We start from the raw sequence: 20,017 nt of genomic DNA on the forward strand, positions 1-20,017 counted from the left end.
CTAATATCCAGCCTTCTCTTGAAAATTTCCAGTAAATAAGATTCCACACCTTCCCTTGGCAGTTTATTCCACTGCCACGCTGTTCTAACAGTAGAGAAGTTTTTCCTGAGATATAACCTAAATCTACTTTGCTGCAATTTAAAGCTACTCCTTTCATCCTGCCCTCTGCAGCAAAGGAGAACAGTTGTTCTCCATTATCTTAGTGGTACCCATTCACATATACAAAGATTGCTATTATGTCTTCACCCCACCTAATCAACTTTTCACTAAGCTAATTATACTTACTCAAAATTCCTTACATGGCTTGTCTTCCAACCCCTTTATCATTGTTGTTGATTGAAAGTTTTATACATGTCATATTGTACAACATTAAATATTGTAAATGTCTGTACACTGTATCTCTCTGTAATGCAGTTTGGAAAATATATCTTTATTTTAGGTTTAACTTGAGTAAGCCAACAAATTTCAATTTGAGGACTCTAGAATTCCAGGTTTTCAGAAACTGTGTAAGTATTTCATAATCTTTTTTTACTCATCAAATTTTATATCACCACATAAATATTTTATTAAATATGCGAAAAACTCTGCAAAGTTTTGTAGCCACAGTGCAAGTGACATGCAGTGTTTACACTGGATGTATCAGAGGAAATACAGAGCACAAAGGAAGTGCTTCAGTGCATTATACCACTCGAAATATATTTGCTTCTTTGTATATTCATAGAAGTTGAAATTTAACTCTGTATTGGCTTCTTTATTCATACCCTTGTCAATGCAGTGTTGTTCCCTACGGTGCAATTTTGCTAGATCTGTATTGCACAAGAAATGAGTTTTACATCATTTCATTTTTCATTATCTACTTGTCGTGCGTTTCCATGTATTTCCTATATTCTGAATTTTAATTTGCTCCTTATTACTCTTACCTTCGCCCACATTTCCTCTCATTCATTTTGTGTGCTTCCTTCTCCTCTCTCCCACCCACAACCCACCCCTAGCTACTTCATAGGTTAGCAAATCTATTCTGTTTCTGTAGTAAGATCAAGCTTAAGAAAACATGTCGCTGGATGCTTTTTTCATTTTAGGTTTGTGTTCTCCTTTTACTACCTCAAATTGTATTCTGACAATTTAATAATCATAGAACACTTTGAAACTGTGCAGTCCTATATAAATGCTTAATAGTAATTTCAGTGTTAGAGAAGTAAATCTTGAGCACTCTTATTCTGAGGGCTTTAGCTAGCCCAATGTATATCCTGTGTCGCTATTATTTTGGCTACAAATAGAAATTGCATTTCTCCTGGGACACACTATTTTCTCCTGGGACAAAGTGCTGTCATCTGGACATCCATGTTCATGGTCCTGGTCCCAAAAAGGTTCATGGGATAAGAAGTGCTAATGGTTTGTCCCAGGACATCACAAAGTGTCTGAATGGTTGTTCCAGAATTGCAACATGGAAGCACTGGCATAAAAGTGGCTGTGTAGTCAGCTGCTCACTAAACCCATATTGCGTACATGCCAATCCCAGGACTTTTCTGTTCCAGGACAAATGCCATATGTGTTCCTAGTCTTCGTTATCCTGGTGAGTAATCCACGTATGCCACTTTAAAGTTGGCAATAAATATATAATTTTTATTAGTCTTTTTTATGTGAAAAGAGTTTTGTTTTTTTTAATTGGGTAATATGAAGAATAACCTTCCAGTATAGAAATAAGAGTTTTGCAGACAAAAATAAGTGTTGTATTTCAACTGGTAGCAGAACAGCAGCTGAAATATGCTCATTTTTGCCTGATCAAACTCCCATTTATTTCAGGCCTTCCTGTATAATATTAGTTAATTAAAGGAAAGTTCCATTTCATATCAGATTCTTTGCGTAAGTGTTCATGCATTTAAAAAAACCCAAACCTTTTCACATTTTTTCCGAGAACAAGACGAATCAACAATTTCATGAGCAAACATATTGTTATATGGCTCTGGATTTGTTTAGAAACTGTCTTATAGCCACTCTTAAATTTGCATAACATTTCCTATTTTTAAAAGTGGTTTGTATTTTTCATTGCCTTAAGGTTCATCCATTGCAGAGCACCACAGGATTTGCAGAGGGTCTGTCTCGACAGTCCATTTTAAATCTAATTTTAAAGCCTGGAGAGAGAAAATCTGTGAAAGTGAAATTTACTCCAGTTTTTAATAAGACAATTTCATCATTAATTGTGATCAGGTACGCTGTCTAAGTCTCTGGGTTTGAATGTATTTGAGGTCCTTATTTACACACACATTGCTTATTTCACTAGTTTTGAATAAGAAGTTCTCATTGTTGCAATATTAATTTTAGGACCTCTGGGATAGGAAACAAATTCATTGTGATTTGCAGTGGTTAAATAGCAGTCAGTAGATACTGTCTGATGCTGTTAATCTATTTATGATCAGTTTGTTTTATCCATTTAGAGCAGGGGCATCAAACATATGGCCAGTGGGCCAAATCTGGAGCATGGAGCTGTGTTGTTTGGCCTGCAAGGCCCGGTGTTTCATGATGGGATAAGCAGCTGCAGCAGTAATTGCCACAGCTTGTCTTGCTGCCTATTTCTGACCCATAGGCACACCTGTGAGCAAGATTCCAAGTATGAAGTCATGTTAACTGGCTTACAGTGGTGCCTGTGGGTCAGATTTGGTGGCAGGACAAGTGTTGGCTGCCACAGCTCTGGGAGCCTTGGCAGTTAACACTGCTACCACTTGCCTCATGGGTCAAATAACACAGCTCCACACTCCAGAGCCAGCCTACCAGCTGGCCATGTGCTTCAGATCCAGTCTGTAGGCTGATTTCACACCACCCATCTGGCCTGCAGCACCGAATGAAATTGACAGCTTTGATTGAGAAGTTTAAATTCCTTCTTCCCAAATGCACGCATACTTTACATTTAGACTAGGGTCTGGGAAAAATACAAGTCAAATCCAGATTTTTTATTTACCCAAAAATATTCTTGCACTGAGTGTCAGGACCTTAAAGAAGTGTGTTTACTATTTGCATGAAATATAGTAGCACCTTCACTGTCTTAAGTATTATGATATTGTATTAAATAAGTTTGGAGCTTTATTCAGGCAAGGTCAGTGCATGCTTTGTTGTGGTTACTAAGGCCCATGTCTTGCAAACTCTTACATCTTGATGGTAATCAATGGGACTTATCACAAATGTGTGTTGCAGGACTGGGACCTGACATTAGCTTGCTTTGGAGGCACTTGCAAGAACAGCAGAATGCCCATTTTTTTTGTTAAGTGTTTTTATATCCTGTGTTCGATTTACACAGAAATAATCTGACTGTAATAGATGCCATCTTGATGCAAGGCCAAGGAACAACTGAAAGTCTGAGGGTTGCAGGCAAACCTCCTGGTCCAGGAAGTTCTTTACGTTTTAAAATCACTGAAGCATCATTAAAAGATTGTTCAGAAAGTGAGTACTCCTAAAACTGTTAGGCTAAACAGAAAATCTACTGGTATTTTATGTATGAAGATTTGTTCTTGTATTCATGTGCAGATATCATGGACTCCTTTAAAAAAGGTTAAGATGTGAACAGATGGTTGATAGACCTGTAAACATGCAAAAACATCTTATTGGTATAAAGTCTTCTACATTTGGGCATTTTGAAAGGGTAAATTAGGAAATGTAAAATCATAGCTAAAGCTCTACTAATCTAGTTGTAAAACAGTTCATACTGAAAGCTGTGTCATCACCCCTGCCTACCCCCCATTAAAAAAAGCAAGAGACTGAAGACAAATTAAAGTAGTAGAAAGCACATTTTAATGCCACCAAACTCCTCACTGGGAGGACAACTGAATGGAACTAACAGTTCTCCATCTGTCAGAAGGTCTTTACACAGACAGTTTGCATGGACGTATGGAAAAGGATAGTTTCCACAGAGTTTCTCCTTAAAAAAAAAAAAAATCAGTTTTCTGATAAATCAGATTTTGGGGTTTGAGTAGATCTGAGGGAAGTATCTGCCTGTAAAAGGAGCACTCGGTGCCTGTCTGCCTGCCTGTGAAAGGAGCAATCAGTTCCTGAGCCCCCAGAGCAGGGGTGGGCAGGATGTGGCCTGCCAGTCCATTCTATCCAACCCATGGAGCCCCTCCTAAAAACAATTATTACTAGCCTGCAGCTGCCCCTCTGAAAGCTGGCAGGAGGTGAGCCTTCAGAAGTCATTCACCATTGGACCAGGTGGGCTCTGTGCTTCTACCTCTGTGGGGCTGCTGACACTCCATCTGGGAGCCCCATGTGGAGGCACTGAATGTGATGGCACACAACTGGACAGCTGGTGAATAAGGAGGGGAGCTCCTGCCTGCAGGGGTGATGGGGTTGTGGTTGGGCATCCTGCCACAGCACATAGTCCCTGCCACTAGCAGCAGCAGCAGACAGGCCCTCAGGGCACTCCTGGCCCACTGCAGGCAAAACCCCCAGCAGTGTGTTCTGGGAGCTGCATGTGGCAACACGTAGTCTGGCCTGCTAGCACATGCCTTCAAGCCAGGTCGAGCTGGCTCTGTGCCAGCACAAGGAGCACCTGGCACTGTAGGAGGGAGCTGTACACCATCAGACTGGGCTGATTCTGTGCCTCCACATGGGCCTTCCAGCATTCCAGCTGCATGTGGAGGAATGGAGCCCACCTGGCCTGGTAGCGCACCACTCCCTTGGCCCCCAGTCCATGCACTATCAGGCTAGAGGTACGGATGGCAGTCCAACCTGATAGTGCATGTCTCCCACCTATAGTTCTGGGAGCCCCATGTGCTGGAAGCCCAATCTGGCTCAAAGGTACGCACCAGCGGGCCGGGCTGAGCAGGCTCTGTGTTGCCACGTGCAGCCCCCGAGATTCAGTTGGAGCCACGCGCTGCCCAGGGACTTGGCCTGCTGTGGGTCAGGAGGTCTGTGCGCCATGGAGGGGAGGGCATGTGGGGGGAGACCCCCCCCCAAAAAAAACACCTCCTGCATACATACACCCCACACCCACAATATAGAAGAGTGAGACTTTATTTTAAGTTATTATGCAATCAACTCTATATACGCTACACAAACACAAGTTAAACAGGGCAAAAATATTATTTGAAATAAAATTAAAATATGTTATGGTAGATGTTTAATTTTTAGTATATGATTTGTTTTTTGTTTTCTGGTTCCAAAATGGCATCTCCCCCCACCCCAAAAGGAGTACTTCGGGGAGGGTGGGGGTAGAATTCCAGTGGCAAAAGTCAGGGGTTAGAGGTGGGACTTCCAGTCTAAAGATGGTGATTGGGGGACAATCAATAGCTCATCAAAAGTCATTAAGCTGAAATAATTGCCTACTGCTTTCTGGAGTAATGGGGGCTCAGGAACCGATAAGGACAAATTGGCCTTAGTTTAAGATCTTTTTTTATTTCTTAATAATTATTGAGGCATATTTCCAAGGTATCCTTTGTATTTTCTAAAATCAGACAAGCTTTGTGATATCTAAAACCTCAGTTGAAGCCTACTGTATGTCTCAGCTGTAAATATGCACCTTAAAGTCTTAGTTTGTGTTTTTGTTTCTTTATAAAATATCAGGCTTAATATTGCTCATAGTCTGCAATTGAATTATTTTTAATCATAGAATATGAGGGTTGGGAGGGACATCAGGAGGTCATCTAGTCCAACCCCCTGCTCAAAGAACAGGACCATCTCCAACTATATATCATCGCAGCCAAGGCTTTCTCTAGCCAGGTAGATGATGATGAGGCAGTGACTTCAAAAGAATTAGCAAAATCCTTAAGCTTGGATCTTAGAACAGAAAGGGTTTTGTTTTATATCATGCTCTTACCAAATGCTGCTAGTAGAGTAATGGTGTACTCTGTGTGGCCAGTACGCGTAAAAAGAGTTTATACTGTTGCGCACATTGGAGGGTTTTTGCTAAACTATATTAGTCTCAGTACTTTGGCTTTACCTTGCTGTGAAATTAGACAACAAAGCATTTTACCATAACGATTATCAGACACTGTTGTAGAGCCAATGTTAACTTTGTCCAAAGGTAGCATGTCTAAGCAGAGATCTCCCTGACATTTTTGTTGCATGTTGTCACTGTTAGGCTTCAGGTGAGGATGGTACTAACAGAACTATACCACTCCCTCTTAGACTATGACTTTACTACAGTTTGACTTAACGCAATCCTAATAGCTTTATTCTGTATGCTTTTAGAGATGAAATTTAAAGAACCAAATTTCACACTGAGAAGAACGTTCAGAGTGGAGAACACAGGGCAGCTGCAAGTTAATGTGAAGTCTATGGAAATTAGTGGTTATACTTGTGAAGGCTATGGATTTAAAGTTGTTAACTGTCAAGAGTTTGCACTAAGTGCCAATGCCTCTAAAGACATTGTCATATTGTAAGTATGTTGTTGTTAGAAAGATGTGGCCTTTTTTCTTGTATAGCACATCTGGTGGGAGTCGTATATTAAGAACTCTGTATGTTAAAGGTTTATTGAGGGGAAACCAGTGTTGGCTAAATGCACTTGGCTTCTTTTCACTTCAGGTTTGGTTTTTAAGTTCCTTCTGTACAAACAAACTTAAGATACTTTTTTAAAATCTAAAAATGGAACAAGCTGTTTAAAAGAAATTGTAAAATTTTTCATAACTGAAATATGGTATTTTTTGTTTGGCAGCGATAAAAATAATTTGGCAATTTGGTCTTATGATACAGTTACATGTACCTTATCTTCATTCAAGATACAGATGGATTATAGACCTAGTAATGGACATAATTATTCATATCCTTTTGGCACATTACTATGTATAGTGAAAGGCATGGTCTGCATACGAGTTTTATAATGCGCTTCAATTTAAATGTGGATGTTTTGTCTAAAACGCTTGTTTGAATATATAGTACAAGAACCTTCTGCCCCAGATGTGATCCTTGGGCCTTGCATGTTTTAAGACTAGTCATCAAACATTCATACTTTTTAAAACCAGATGGGGCTAATCTAATCATCTGGTCTGGCCATAGTATTTCACTTGGTTATTTGTGCATCAACCTTTAAGTTGTGATGGGACTAGAGGATAGAGAACAAAATTCTGGTCTTGACTTAGTGATAAAGAATATTCTACTTTGCTTGCTAATGCATCTTGTTGCTTAATTACAGTTGCTCTTAAATTTTGCATTTTCTTTCTAATTTGCTTTCTTAAAAATATAATTGAACTTAAATTTCATTTCATTATGTCTTTATGGGTTGTATCAAATGTGGTTTGTGTAGGTACTTGTAGGTTGATTCTTTGCCTTGAGTTATTGAAAGATACCCGTAGGTACTATTTGGCTAGTGTGTACAGAAAGCCAGTAATGATAATTAGTGAGGACTTTCAACAAATGTCAGTCATTGCAGTAGCTATTGCCTTTTCAGAACAAGAGAGACACAAATAGTGCAAATTATGTAGAGCTGTTTTAGTGGCATGTATTAATCTTAGACTTTGGACAGTCATCACAATCATAATTTGCCTTCCCAGGTTTACACCAGATTTCACTGCCTCCAGAGTCATTCGTGAATTGAAGTTCATTACAGCAGGAGGCTCTGAATTTATATTTGTATTGAATGCATCCCTTCCATATCATATGTTAGCAACCTGTGCAGAAGCCCTGCCTAGGCCCAATTGGGAGCTGGCATTGTACATAATCATCTCAGGAATAATGAGGTACTGTATATGGGTTGCTTGTACCTACATAGTGGAGTTATTGCATCTTGAATACAAGTTATGGGGGAAGACATTTTATATGCTAATTACCACATACATGGTATGCTTGTGTAAAATCAGTTGTGGTAAATTTAAAAACATTTATGAACAAGCTGACTCAAACTGCTGTGGAATACATGTGAATACCATAGTGGTGAGAATTCTTATTTCCTGTCAAAACTAGTATGGAATATAGTATATGCTTGTCCTGAGCCATTTTCCTAAGATCATGTATGTACACCTATTATCCATGACAGTGTCTGACAGCCTATAGATGTAAGTAAGTCAAAACTGAATTAACTTAATATGGAAAGGCAGCATTAAGCATGACCTCCACACTGTCATACTTCAGGGAGATATGAGGCAATAATTTAGATGAGCTTAGCAAATGCCTTTGGATCATTTAACTCTGGTGACTCTTGTACGTGTGACAGACAACTGGTGATACTAATAATGGAATTTCTAAGAACTTCAAGGACATTGTTCAGTTGTATGTAAAACACTTAAAGTACTGTGCAGCATTGGTGAGAGAGGTTACAAGTAGCCTATGAATAAGTTCTGTCTAATAAGAATCAAATGCACACACTCTCAGTAAATACAGAAGAGTTTACCCTAACTAGGCTTTGTTGGCTTTTAAATTGAAAGCTCATTTCACTCTCCCACATCATAAATTACGGCACCTCAGTTTCGTTTGAGAAATTTGAAAACATTAGAAACAGTATCATACCCGGTCAGCTGTTAAATATGAAACTTTCCTTCCTCTCTGCCCTTTTACCCAGGACAACCCTTGTGTTGGTAATTCAGTAATCAGCTTTTTTGCTTTTGAATTAATATTGAACTAGGGCCCTGGGCAAGAAGTACTGGGCCATAGTAGGTACTTAGGATACATAACAGTGGCCTGTGATTCTAGAGAGTTGTTCTCAGCCTTTGTAGCAGTTCATTTATTCATGTTTCATTGAAACACTGACTCCTAAATTCAGTTTTAAGGCATTAACTTCACTACAGAAATATTCTCTGGTTACCCTGATCTTGCTCACAAAACAGCAATAGAAGGAATAGATAGAGAAGATGAGATGTTATGAAATATTTTTTAGGCTTTCAAGCATCATTCTGGTTTTGAGCAGCACATTGTTTTCTTCACATTTTCCATCCCTAGATAGTTGCAATCTGAACTTCAGTTTAACAAGGTTTGAGTGATTAAATAATACTTTTTTGCTCTAGTGCTTTGTTCTACCCATCATCTTAATTGGTTGGGGAGGGTGGGAATCTTGTACATATTTCATCTGTAATGCTTAGTTAGTCTGAGTTACAGAACACATTTATTCTTTCATCCGCATAGAAACACAAAATATATTAGTCACCAGTGAGGGCAGAAAACATCCTAATATGACTAGCATCACAGAAGGATCAGTGGGACTGTCCATGGCCTTGTGTTCAATGAACTAGAGGGTATTTTAGCATAACTTTTAACTCTTTCTTGCCTAACTTCCATGTTCTAGTTCATTTGAAGGGCTGCAAGAATGAAATAAGACTGTACGTACTTTTCAGATGAGATCTAAACCTTCAATTCTGACTACTTATAGCTATTAAACATCCTATAAGATTTTGCATAAGTGGCAATGTTAGACCTACTCTCTGTCAGATTGCATTTTGAGTGATTAAATAATATGGTGGAGTCGCATCTTATGCGGGGGTTAGGTTCTAAAGTCGGAGCAAAAGACAAAAATTGCGTATAGTCAAAATTACCGTGCCAGTGGTGACTGTCTCTGCCTCCAAAACCTCCCGCCGCCACCACGAAGCCATGCTTGGAGCTGTGTGGCTAGCAGCAGTGGTGCAGTGTGGGGTGGTGGTGGGGATGGCTGCGTGCTGCCCAGCCACCACCACACTGCCGCTGCCGCCCGGCGGCTGGCCGCATGGCTCCGGGCATGGCTCCATGGCAACAGCAGGAGGTTTTGGAGTCAGTCGCCGTCACCGCCATAATGGGCCTCCAAGTAAGCGGCAGTGCCGCGTGCAAACTCAAGCCCCTGCCCCCCTTCCCACTCCACGTATAGTTGAATTCGCGTAAGTTAAATGCGTGTATGATGCGACTCCACTGTATGTGCTTGTTCTTTGTTCTAGTGCTCTGTTCCACTCCCTAAAATTTTCCAGCTGACATGGTGTTCCTCATTAATGCTTGTCCTAACCTACTATCATTTTCTATTGTGGCCTTGCTTAGTAGGCTCAGAGATTGATGTCGCATTTGATAAGCAGCATATAAACACAGTGAGAGACTTTCCGTGCTATCCGGTATCCCAGTTCAGCAATTCAGTTGGGAAATTACTGAGAGAGACTGTTCTTCTCTCTCGGGAAGTCCTGTATAGCAACAGGACTTGCTTTGCTAAGCGTCTCTGCCTTTGGAGTGCAGCTGCAGTGGGAGTCTGCCAGGGCCCTGGTCCACTGATCAGCTAAATACAGCAAAAGCCACATTATCCGGCACCTTAAAAGCCGGCATGCCAGTCAACGTGGCGGAAGCGAAATCAGAAGTGCCCAGCCTGACACTTCAGGTTTCACCAAGCCCCCCACAGCCTGGGGCAAAGCAGCCTGTGCTACCACACCCCCACGGTGCAAGGCAAAGCAGCCTGTGTGGGGCCTCCCTCCCTGTGCCCCTGTACACTGATGCCAGGGAAGGGTGGTGGCACACCGGATGCGGCAGAGGGGCAGCGGCCCAAACAGGCAAAGATGGCTGTTCGGGCCTATTAGGTAACCAGCATATTTGGTTATCCAGCACCCCACATTCCCTGTGGGTGATGGATAACAGAGCTTTTGGTGTATATGGATCTGGGACAGTAATAAATAAACCAGTTTAATTTAAATCAGTTGTCTGATACTACATCCATTCAGGTTTATCTTAAACCAGTTTCAGCCATTTTCAAAGTGGTTTATGTTACTGAACTTCTGTTGTGTTACAGATTTGAAGTAGTTTCTGATCACTTATACCGATTTGTGTGTAATTTTTGTCCTTAGCCATCTTGTTAAACATATACCTAACTGCTTTTCTTTAGCTTTTTTCATTCTGGGCAGCAACTTAAGTCTTTGCTCTTTAATTGCAGTTCCTATTGTAATAGGTGTGTGCATATGATTCTGAGTTTTGCTGCTTATCTTTCCATTAGCAGCATATTGGGATGCTTTTCCCCTTTTTAGCTTTCGATTTGTTAACAGAAAATGCATCTTTCTTCCCAGATCCAGTGGGTCATGCTTGTTTGATTTCCTCTTTTTTCTACAGCGTACTCTTTCTCTTGGTAATTGGAACTGCTTATTTAGAAGCTCAAGGAATTTGGGAGCCATTCAGGAGGCGCCTGTCCTTTGAGGCATCAAACCCTCCCTTCGACATGGGAAGGCCATTTGATCTCAGGAGAATAGTTGGAATTTCATCTGATGGAAAGTAAGTGCACACTTGGATATGAATAAGGCCTCTTGGAGAATTTGATTTCTCCCTCAGACACACTAACTTCCAGCATTACAACAGTGGGAAAAGTCGTACCTTTTGGTAAAACTAAACATAGTAAAACTATATAGCACTTTATAATACTCCTGATTTGGGCCCAGATATCCCTGCTTGAAGCCTTCTCAATTAAAAGGGAAATTTCCCCAATCAGTTATGTTTTGTGCTTTATTGCTTTGACTTGTCTACATATGTAATGAGCCTCTGAATAGCAGATATTAAATATCACTCAATTGTCATAAGCTTTAGGTGTTTTTATGTTAAATTGATGATAATATGCCAAAGATTGTGTAATCAAGGGTTTCTGCTTGGTGTAGTGCTTCTTTTGGAAAGGACTGAAGACTTAAATACTTGTTCTTCTTCCAGCTTGAATGCATTTGGATCAGATTCTAACCATGGATCCTCCAGAGGACTCTATGGAGCAGGCAGCTCCTCATCACGATCCAGTGCAGGAAGTCACAAGCAATGCAATACAACAGTGCACCTTCACAGCAATAGAAATTCAGCTGATGTTGAAAACATCAAATCTAAAAACAGTTCAAATGTTGCTAACAGGACTTGCACGCAGGCAGCTTCCACGCAGTCCGCTAACAAAACAGGGTCCCTTGTCTTGGACTCAAATGCTACAGCTCAAAATCACACAGTGGGCAGAAGATCCAAGGGGGCAAAACAGAACCAGCAAACAAACCAGCAAAATGCCCAAGCTCTGTTAGAGCAGCCCTCACCACAGCCACCACCAGCAGTGCCTCAGCAACAAGAGCAACAGACTGAAAGTTCTTTACCACAACCACCACTTCTTAACCCTTCCCATTCAGAATGTGCCAGCAACACAAGGCACAGCTCAGAAGATTCAGATATCACTGCTCTTATAGAAACCATGGACAACGACTTTGACCACCCAGAATCCCCTTCCCCAGATGTCTTTACAGAGCAGCCCCCATCTCCAGTAGCAAAAAACAAAGGTAATAAAGTTCTGCTTTCCATAATGAGGGATATATGTAAACCAGGGAATGAGATTTAAAAGCAAGTGCAAAGATAATAGTTTCATACTATGGACACTGCTATGTTCTCAGCTGTCGCAGGTCCTCATGGCTGACCCTGAGTACAATTAAAATACTTGCTTTCTCCAACGTTATGGTACTGGCATTCTCTGCTCAGCAATAGATGTATTTTCTTTTGAAAGTTTTAGTGAAATAAGCTTTTACTAAATATGATTATTAAGGAATCTAACTCTTAGCTTTATTGTTCTGGTTGTGTCCATTAATCTTACAGTTAACAATTTTTGATGAAGAGGGGAGGAAAGTTGGTAGCTAGGCTTGGCAGAATTCAATTTATATATATATATATATATATTTTTTTTTTTTTTTTCAATTAATAAGATTACAATTTATTTTTAAGCATTTGTTTCTATTTTTATTTTAAATTTTCAGGATTAGATGAAATTGGAGGTGTGGGGGGGCAGACAACTTATTAATGACAAACATAACTACTGTAGGACTGCCACTATCTGTCCTGGCTCTGCTGGCCCATAGCTCCCTCATCCACTTTGTCACTTCCTCTTCCTTTGTTCCTAGTCCCTTGGGGTTTCTGGGAGTTGTAGTCCAAACTACAGCTAGCACAGTTCTGTAGGACTGCTGCCCCCTATAATTGCATACTCCATCAGCCATCATTTTTATTGCATCCCCTTTTGATTATTAACAATGGAAAATATTTTTTGTTGGTCTGTGTGAGGTGAAAATCGACATTTATTGATGTTTACTGATAAAAATCAAATCATGCCAGCATATTTATAACACAAATTAGAAGAGAGCACTAAATCTAATTCAGTATTGTCAATGTAATATTGTCATGGAATTCTTCTTAACTAGTACTTTTTAGTTGTGGCAGAAAAGCCTTGAAGTTGCATAGTTGGAAAGTTATTAAACTTTAATATTTTATATTGATTTATATTGTATTCATCTTTGCATAAAGCTGGAATCCTGTTAGAGGAGTTTATGCATATACCTTTTTGTTTCTCTAGTGCTCCCAACAATTTATTGAAATATAGATATCAGATGTGTTTAGATTTCTAGCTAAAATATGAAGATGAATATAAAAGTGAAGCTGTTAGCACTGTTAACGTTTTTGATGATGCTTGGCTGTCGAAAGCCATTTGCAAATTAGCCAACTGGATCTAACATGTACAACTCATAGGGTTCTCTCCAAATACAAATTTGAATTTGTTTTCAGTGTTTTTGTCTTTAAAAAACCCAGAAAAATATGAAAAATCATTGTGTGTCCATAGACTATGGCTGCAGACGACTTGCATATAATAGCCAAAAACTCATACCTATAAATGAGGGAAGAGAACAGTGGGTAGATTTATAAATGATGAAGTATCTGCATAATTACAAGAGAGGAGCATTTTTTAATTAAATTGTAATTATTAAAAAGCTACAGCATAGTAATAACTGTTCCAGACTGGATTTTAAATATTTTTAATAGATGCAAAACTTTGACTGGTCTTTTAAACGAGATGCTTCTAGAATATGAACGGTATCAGGGTCCAGTAACCACTAGACAGGATGCATGTTGCTTCTTTTTTGGTAATCATGAAAGCAAAGGTGCCTTGTAGTTGAAAGAATTCTACACAAACTATTTAGGTATCGCTTTGTTAAAAGTTAAATGCATCTTTGTAGAAATGACATAATTGCAGATGAGTTTCCTAGTTATAATGCTTTCCAGTATTTTGTGTATTAGAGACTTATCTTTAACATTTTTAAGTCCAAAATAGCTGTTTTCAGGGATTGTCACCACTTATGGGACTACGTTACCACCTATTTTTTCAAGGAGTACAAGCCTATATAATCACCTGGATAGTTGGCTCTTCCTATCAGTGTCAGGAGCAGTCTGAGGTCCCTCATGTTATGTTTATTGTGCAGTTAACCAGTTAATTGCACCCAGGGAGGTCCATAAAGTCTAAGGCACTTCTGGATCTGGATGGATAAAAGATACTTCATAAATGTCAAGTGTTTATTCAAGAAGTAATTGATTATATTCTTTTTCAACATTTAAGTGTGTGTCAGAATGGGCCTGTATTCTATAACATGGAAAAAGGAAATTTTGAGTCAGGTTTGTCCCCTGCCCAAGTTTTTTAAATCATCCATTTGAAAAAAGCCTGTGTCCATGACATAATGTAAGCTCAGAGATTTATTCTGATAGCTTCTAAAGTAACAGTCAACCTGAAATGTACTGGAAGAACTATAAGGGTAGTTTCAGACACAATACCTAGTTCATAATAGGGAACTAACTTTTGCAGTTTGACATTTTCATAAAGAATCTGTATATTAATACCTTAGTCCAGATTTTTAAAAGTATCACTGGGCTTAAGCCCTTTAAAAAATCCCACTAAGCATTTTTCTTTATTATTATGTGCCTGTATACCTTTGGAAAATCTGATTCTGCTTTATGCATTTGGCCATACTTTACAAGCAAATGAAAAGGGGAAAAAAAAACCTGGTTTTCCCTAGTTTTTCAGTAAATCTTAGTTATAGAAAATAACAGTAGAGGGGAAAATTCTATCAAGAAGCCTCATGCTTGCTGGTGTCTTGCTTAATCCTTGCCACCTGCTCGAATGAACCTTGTTCGACACAATCGGGGTTTTTTTCAGTCTCTCTTGATTGCAGTGATTATGAATAACCAGATTTAGAAGGGGAGAAAGTCACAAGTCATTAAGTTATGCCCAGTACAGAAAACCACTGAAATTAAGCCAGGCTGTAATGGTGTTTCCAGATCCTTTGGGAGTCCCGTAGGCCAGATGGTTTGGCCCCATGCAGCCGCACATGGAGTTGGGCCAGCGTACAGGGTTATTTGATGGTAGTATCTGGCACATGGTTACCTCTGTGGACTAATCCCATGCTGGTCAGGCCCCTGCTCTGACCCCACATATGAGAACCAGCCTTTGAACCACCCCTGCACAACTTACCCAGCCCACAGGGCCAAATGAATTAACCCACTGCTGGTGTGTAGTGTTTTGTACAAACTTTATTCCAAAAAATGTTTTCTAGAATCGAATCTGGTAGAAAAAGTTATGCACCAGATTCAACTTGTAGCCATTCACAGCAAAGCTATATTTCAATTTCACTTGCATATAAAGTATTTCTTAGGGGAAAAAAAGCAGTATGGAGATGTTGTCTTGTGTTTTGACTATACTTTGTTCAGGGGCTAATTCCTAAAGAGAATTTTGTTAAGCACTGTTCTTAAAGGTGGCCAGCTGTGCTGTAGTGGAAAAATTGGAGATGATGGTAAGAGAAGCCTGTGGAGCAGGATATTAGGAAAATAAATAAAGAAAAGAAATATCATAAAAAGAAATATTTGGTATAACCAATATCATGAAAAGAAATATCAAGCAAAAATGCAAAAAAAAAAAAAATGTTTGCTGTTGAATTGTTCTATATTGATAATATTTATCTTATTTATGATCTCATTCCCTGAGAGCTGAACAGAGATCATAGTATTGAGTCTGTCAGGAGTTTGGGCAGTATTTCATAGATCCATGCACTGTTGGACCAGACTGTGTGGTATATTTTAACAAACCCAAGTACCTCATCCTGCAAATGGTGGGAGCCAAAGAGAAAAAGGGGGTTTGAGTGTAAGTAGCTTATTTTCCTTGTATAGGTTAGTTGAGGAGACTGTTAGATGATCTGGACTGCTACAGCCAACTTGATAGAATACCACTTGAATATTTTGCATATGCTTTTCCTGTAATAAATTATTTTAAAATACTTTTGCTTAAAATGTATAAGTTAGATATACCTATTACAATACAGAAAAATATGCTGAAGAGAAGTGTTGGCTTAGGATAGCGTCTGTAGGTCTTGGGTTTTACACCTCATAGAAACAATGTAATATTTGCAATCCTCTTTCCTAATCCTGATTTATTGTAGCTTTTTAAAAATAATTGACAGCTCTACAAAGCAGTTCCTAATTTTCATTTGTCTGTTAAAATGTTAGAACTTCATAATGACTTTCCCAAGTGATTATTGCTCAAATCCAATCTGAGGTGATGAAATACTAGTACTAAATTTTAAAAATATATGAATTAGAACTCAGGTCATATGGTAGCAAAGAATTCCAAAAGGGCTCTGTATGTAAAGAAGTGGCTAGTGCCTGTAGAAGATATGTAATGGTGCTAAGACCCATGACATAATTGTAAAAGTGTGTGAGTATTGGTCAGAGTTCTTTAAGTTTGATACCACTGGTACAGATGGTGTGAAGTGGGCATAAAGGTTTTTTTAGCAAGGAAAAATGAAATTCTGAGGACAATCTAATTGTTTCCACGTGCCTCGGAAGGCCTGGTGATGAAGGATTAATTTCCAGTGCAAAACTTTCCTGGTCTTTGTACGTAGCTGCTAATAATCAGGAGATTGCTCTCATCTCTTTAGGGAAAGGGAAGACGTATCCACGCAAGTCTAAACCACAGAAGAAGCGGGAAGAAAAAGAAAGAAGAGGAAAGGGAAAACAACAGGAAGATGAACTGAAGGATTCTTTGGCAGATGATGACAGTTCTTCAACTACTACAGAAACCTCCAACCCAGACACAGAACCTCTTCTGAAGGAGGTACAGAACTGCTAGACAGGAAAACACTCTTATCTATTCAGTGGCCACCCAGGTAGAAAGCATGGCACTGAGTTTTGAAAGACATTTGTTTGTAGAGTGAGCAGGTTTTTATACTGTAGCCTCTGCCAAATCAGTTTAATAAGCAACATGTTTCCAAATTTCTCTTTCACTTCCAGATTCCTCCTTCCTCGGTGAGGGAAAGTAGAGCATGCTTGTCACTTCAGTTTATTTCAAGTTAGGTAATCAATTTGGGCATCTCAACTACTTGCATCATGCTCAGGTGGCCATGATGATAGTTCTCTCTCAAGATGTGCACTCTGAAACCAAACTAAATTTAATTGAAGAGGGGGGGGGGGAACCCAAGCTGGGCATGTTTTTAATTTGCTGGTGTTTGTTTTTTTGGGGTTTTTTGTAGCTAGATTTTTACTGTTTTACAAACAATAGTTTCAATGTGTGTTTAAAATATTTAGGACTGAATTTGATCTTTTTTGCTTTTCCAGATGGTTACTTGGTATTAATGGGACAATGTAATGATACCATATTTATAAAGCACATGGATGCTGTATAAGACTAAAAGAAATAACTTGAATGACAAAATAGCAAGAACTTTTTCTTTGCTTAAAAATTTAAAAAAAAATCTCTTCTTTCAGCTACAATATCCTTGTCCATTTTAAGTAATCTATCAAATCTATTTAGTCTCATTCCACAACTAGTTGTCATCCAAGGTGTGAATGAGCCTGAAGTTGTAGGTATCCTAATGCTCATAGAGTGGCCCTTGAAACATTGATTGAAGCACATTAGTATAGTGCTTTGGTGCTGTTGCCCATTCTGTACTGGGTTTGTGGATAAGCAGACTGAAATCTCTAGAGAAGGGAAACGTAAAAACCTTTGATAGAAATTAAATTCACTCTAGGGTTTGAAGGAGGTAAGCGTTATTGAATAAGTAGAAGTATTTTTCACAATGCAAGTTGCTCATAGTTGCTAATAGCATTTCCTCCTTGTTGCTGCTTTTTTGGGGCACATCTTAAATGAAATGGAATCCTTTATTTACCGCTTTCGTAATGTTATGCTACTTTTGTTGCCTTTTGTAGGAACCAGAAAAGCTGAAGGGAAAACAAGCCATGCCAGAAAAACATGAAAGTGAAATAGTTCCAGTAAAACAGAAAAGCAAAAAGCTATCAAATATCAAAAAGGAAATCCCTGCAGATGTGAAACCAAGGTTAGTATATCAAGGGTTTCCTTGCTGAGAAAGCATCATGCTTAATGGGGAGATGTGAAGAAGATAGGACCTCATATGTTCATGTTTTGGGGCTGCTAATTGGGTCAGGAAAGCCCATCAACAACAGCAACTAAACTTGACTGTCTTCCCAATGCTGGGGAATTATTCCAGCTTTGTAAACATAAGGAATTAAGGAATTTGACAAGAACGTAGCACGTTGAGATAAGAACTAGATCTCGAGCGGCAAGCCAGCCTAGATTACACACAGGTTTTTTTGTTACATCCTTATTTTTTAATCTATTTGAAGCTTACCACTTCATCAAAAGCTTCTGACAGCTACAGAACAAGCTACACTTTTAACAGAGGCAGTTAATATCAGATGCCCTTAACTATTATAGCTTCATAATTTTCCTTTTCTGTGTGTATATAATTTATGGGTCAGGTTCTCAGATCTGTGGCCTGAAAAGCCACTCCCTGTTCTCTGCCATGGTGCTTATTTGCCTCTGCATAACCTGGGCTGTCAGAGAGGCTTAGTCTTGCTACACCCAGTTCATATTAACTGGGGAGCCTTATAATTCTTGATGCCACAGCTGTTAATTACACATAACTGGAATGCAACTTGTGTTCATCCAGGTGCTAGCAAATGAGTCCTAGACCAGGTGAAATTTATACTGTGTAGGCAGTTGGAGTGGGTGAGAGCAGTGATACAAATGCCTGAGCTAATAAAAGTAAAAGAATAGAAAAAAGAAGGCAGAAGAGGGGTACTTACAGCTTACCTGCCTGTGATCATCAGATACCATTTTATAGTCATCCTAAAGAGCTAGTGTGAAAGTCAGTTGGTTCTTGGAGGAAACAGTTTGTTGAGGCCATTATAGATGAGAGGGACAATATGGCAAAGGGGTATGGAGAGAGAGGGAAGTGATAGTCTGTAAGATGATTTGTGGGTGTGTGGGGTGTAATGGCTTGTAGGAAGAGGATAATGGCAGAGGTGTAGACAAAGGCAACCAGGGAGATTGGGGGGTGGGGAGGAGAGAGAGAAGTTCGAAGCCTCTCTCTTTTTTTAGGTCAACACAGATTCATGGGCAAGAGGAAACTTAGGGTTTGGTTGTAAGAACAGATGACCAGATCGTAAGGTAGACCTGTGAACTTAAGTGTGTCAGCTGCTTCATGGCAACTGCCAGTGCATGCACACCCCACTTCTGTTGAGGAATAAGCTACCTCACCCTTCCTGTGGGGTAAGAGCACGCACACTGGCTGTTGCTGCAGGATTTTGTAAGTTCACCACCATTGTTTCACTGGCAGTAACTCTAGGAAGGATAATCTTGACAACTGCAGGCAGGATAGACTAAAGGCAAAGAAGTCATGAGTGAGGCAAGTCATAGGAAATCAGGCCTGTATAAATCCACACAGCATATTTGAAGAACACTTTAAGCACCAGCAAAGAATAAATCTGTTTGTGCTTTCATTTAGTTCTTTGGATTTGCCATATACTCCCCCTCTGGAAAACAAACAGCGCAGAACTTTTTCATCCAAGATGTCTACACAGCACATGTTGACAAATGGGTGCAAACCTAGAAACCTCCAGAAAACAAGAGGTACTGCAGCAGTTTTGATCATACATTTTGGGGTAAATAACTGTGTTTTGGTTATCAAGAATTTTTCTGAGTCATCTTTCAGGTTTTTGAGTTCTAACTCCTAGGCCTGTTTACAAGGGAAAAGAGCTGCTTACCTAACTGGCCATGGCTGGCCTTTTGTTTGTTTTTTATGTAGGTCCAAACAATAAGTTAATGGACAACAGGCCTTCTGCATTAGCAAAATTTCTCCCAGGTGGTTCTGGACAGGAGCTGGGCAACACCAGCAGCTCAGAAGGGGAAAAAGATTCTCCACCACCAGAGTGGGACTCGGTGCCACTTCACAAAGCAGACAGCTGTAAGTACAGTTACTCTGCAGAAAGAGATTTACTGTTGTACAGAATAAGGAGGGGGGATTTTAGCTTTCTTATGCAGAACGTTCCCATC

The 20,017-nt window shown here is 39.5% G+C and overlaps 1 protein-coding gene across 1 annotated transcript in view; it reads left to right on the forward strand.

Moving 5' to 3' along the window:
- TMEM131 (transmembrane protein 131) overlaps positions 1 to 20,017 on the forward strand; it is a 138,644-nt gene that overhangs the window by 107,040 nt on the left and 11,587 nt on the right. Inside the window, 11 exon segments of the mRNA XM_025207248.1 lie at positions 440 to 506; positions 2,057 to 2,208; positions 3,293 to 3,435; positions 6,178 to 6,364; positions 7,476 to 7,661; positions 10,963 to 11,121; positions 11,548 to 12,143; positions 16,605 to 16,780; positions 17,872 to 17,999; positions 19,470 to 19,594; positions 19,770 to 19,928. Coding sequence (XP_025063033.1) covers positions 440 to 506; positions 2,057 to 2,208; positions 3,293 to 3,435; positions 6,178 to 6,364; positions 7,476 to 7,661; positions 10,963 to 11,121; positions 11,548 to 12,143; positions 16,605 to 16,780; positions 17,872 to 17,999; positions 19,470 to 19,594; positions 19,770 to 19,928 — 2,078 coding nt within the window.

This window comes from Alligator sinensis, unplaced genomic scaffold (assembly GCF_000455745.1).
Source record: "Alligator sinensis unplaced genomic scaffold, ASM45574v1 scaffold144_4, whole genome shotgun sequence".
Lineage (NCBI taxonomy): Eukaryota > Metazoa > Chordata > Crocodylia > Alligatoridae > Alligator > Alligator sinensis.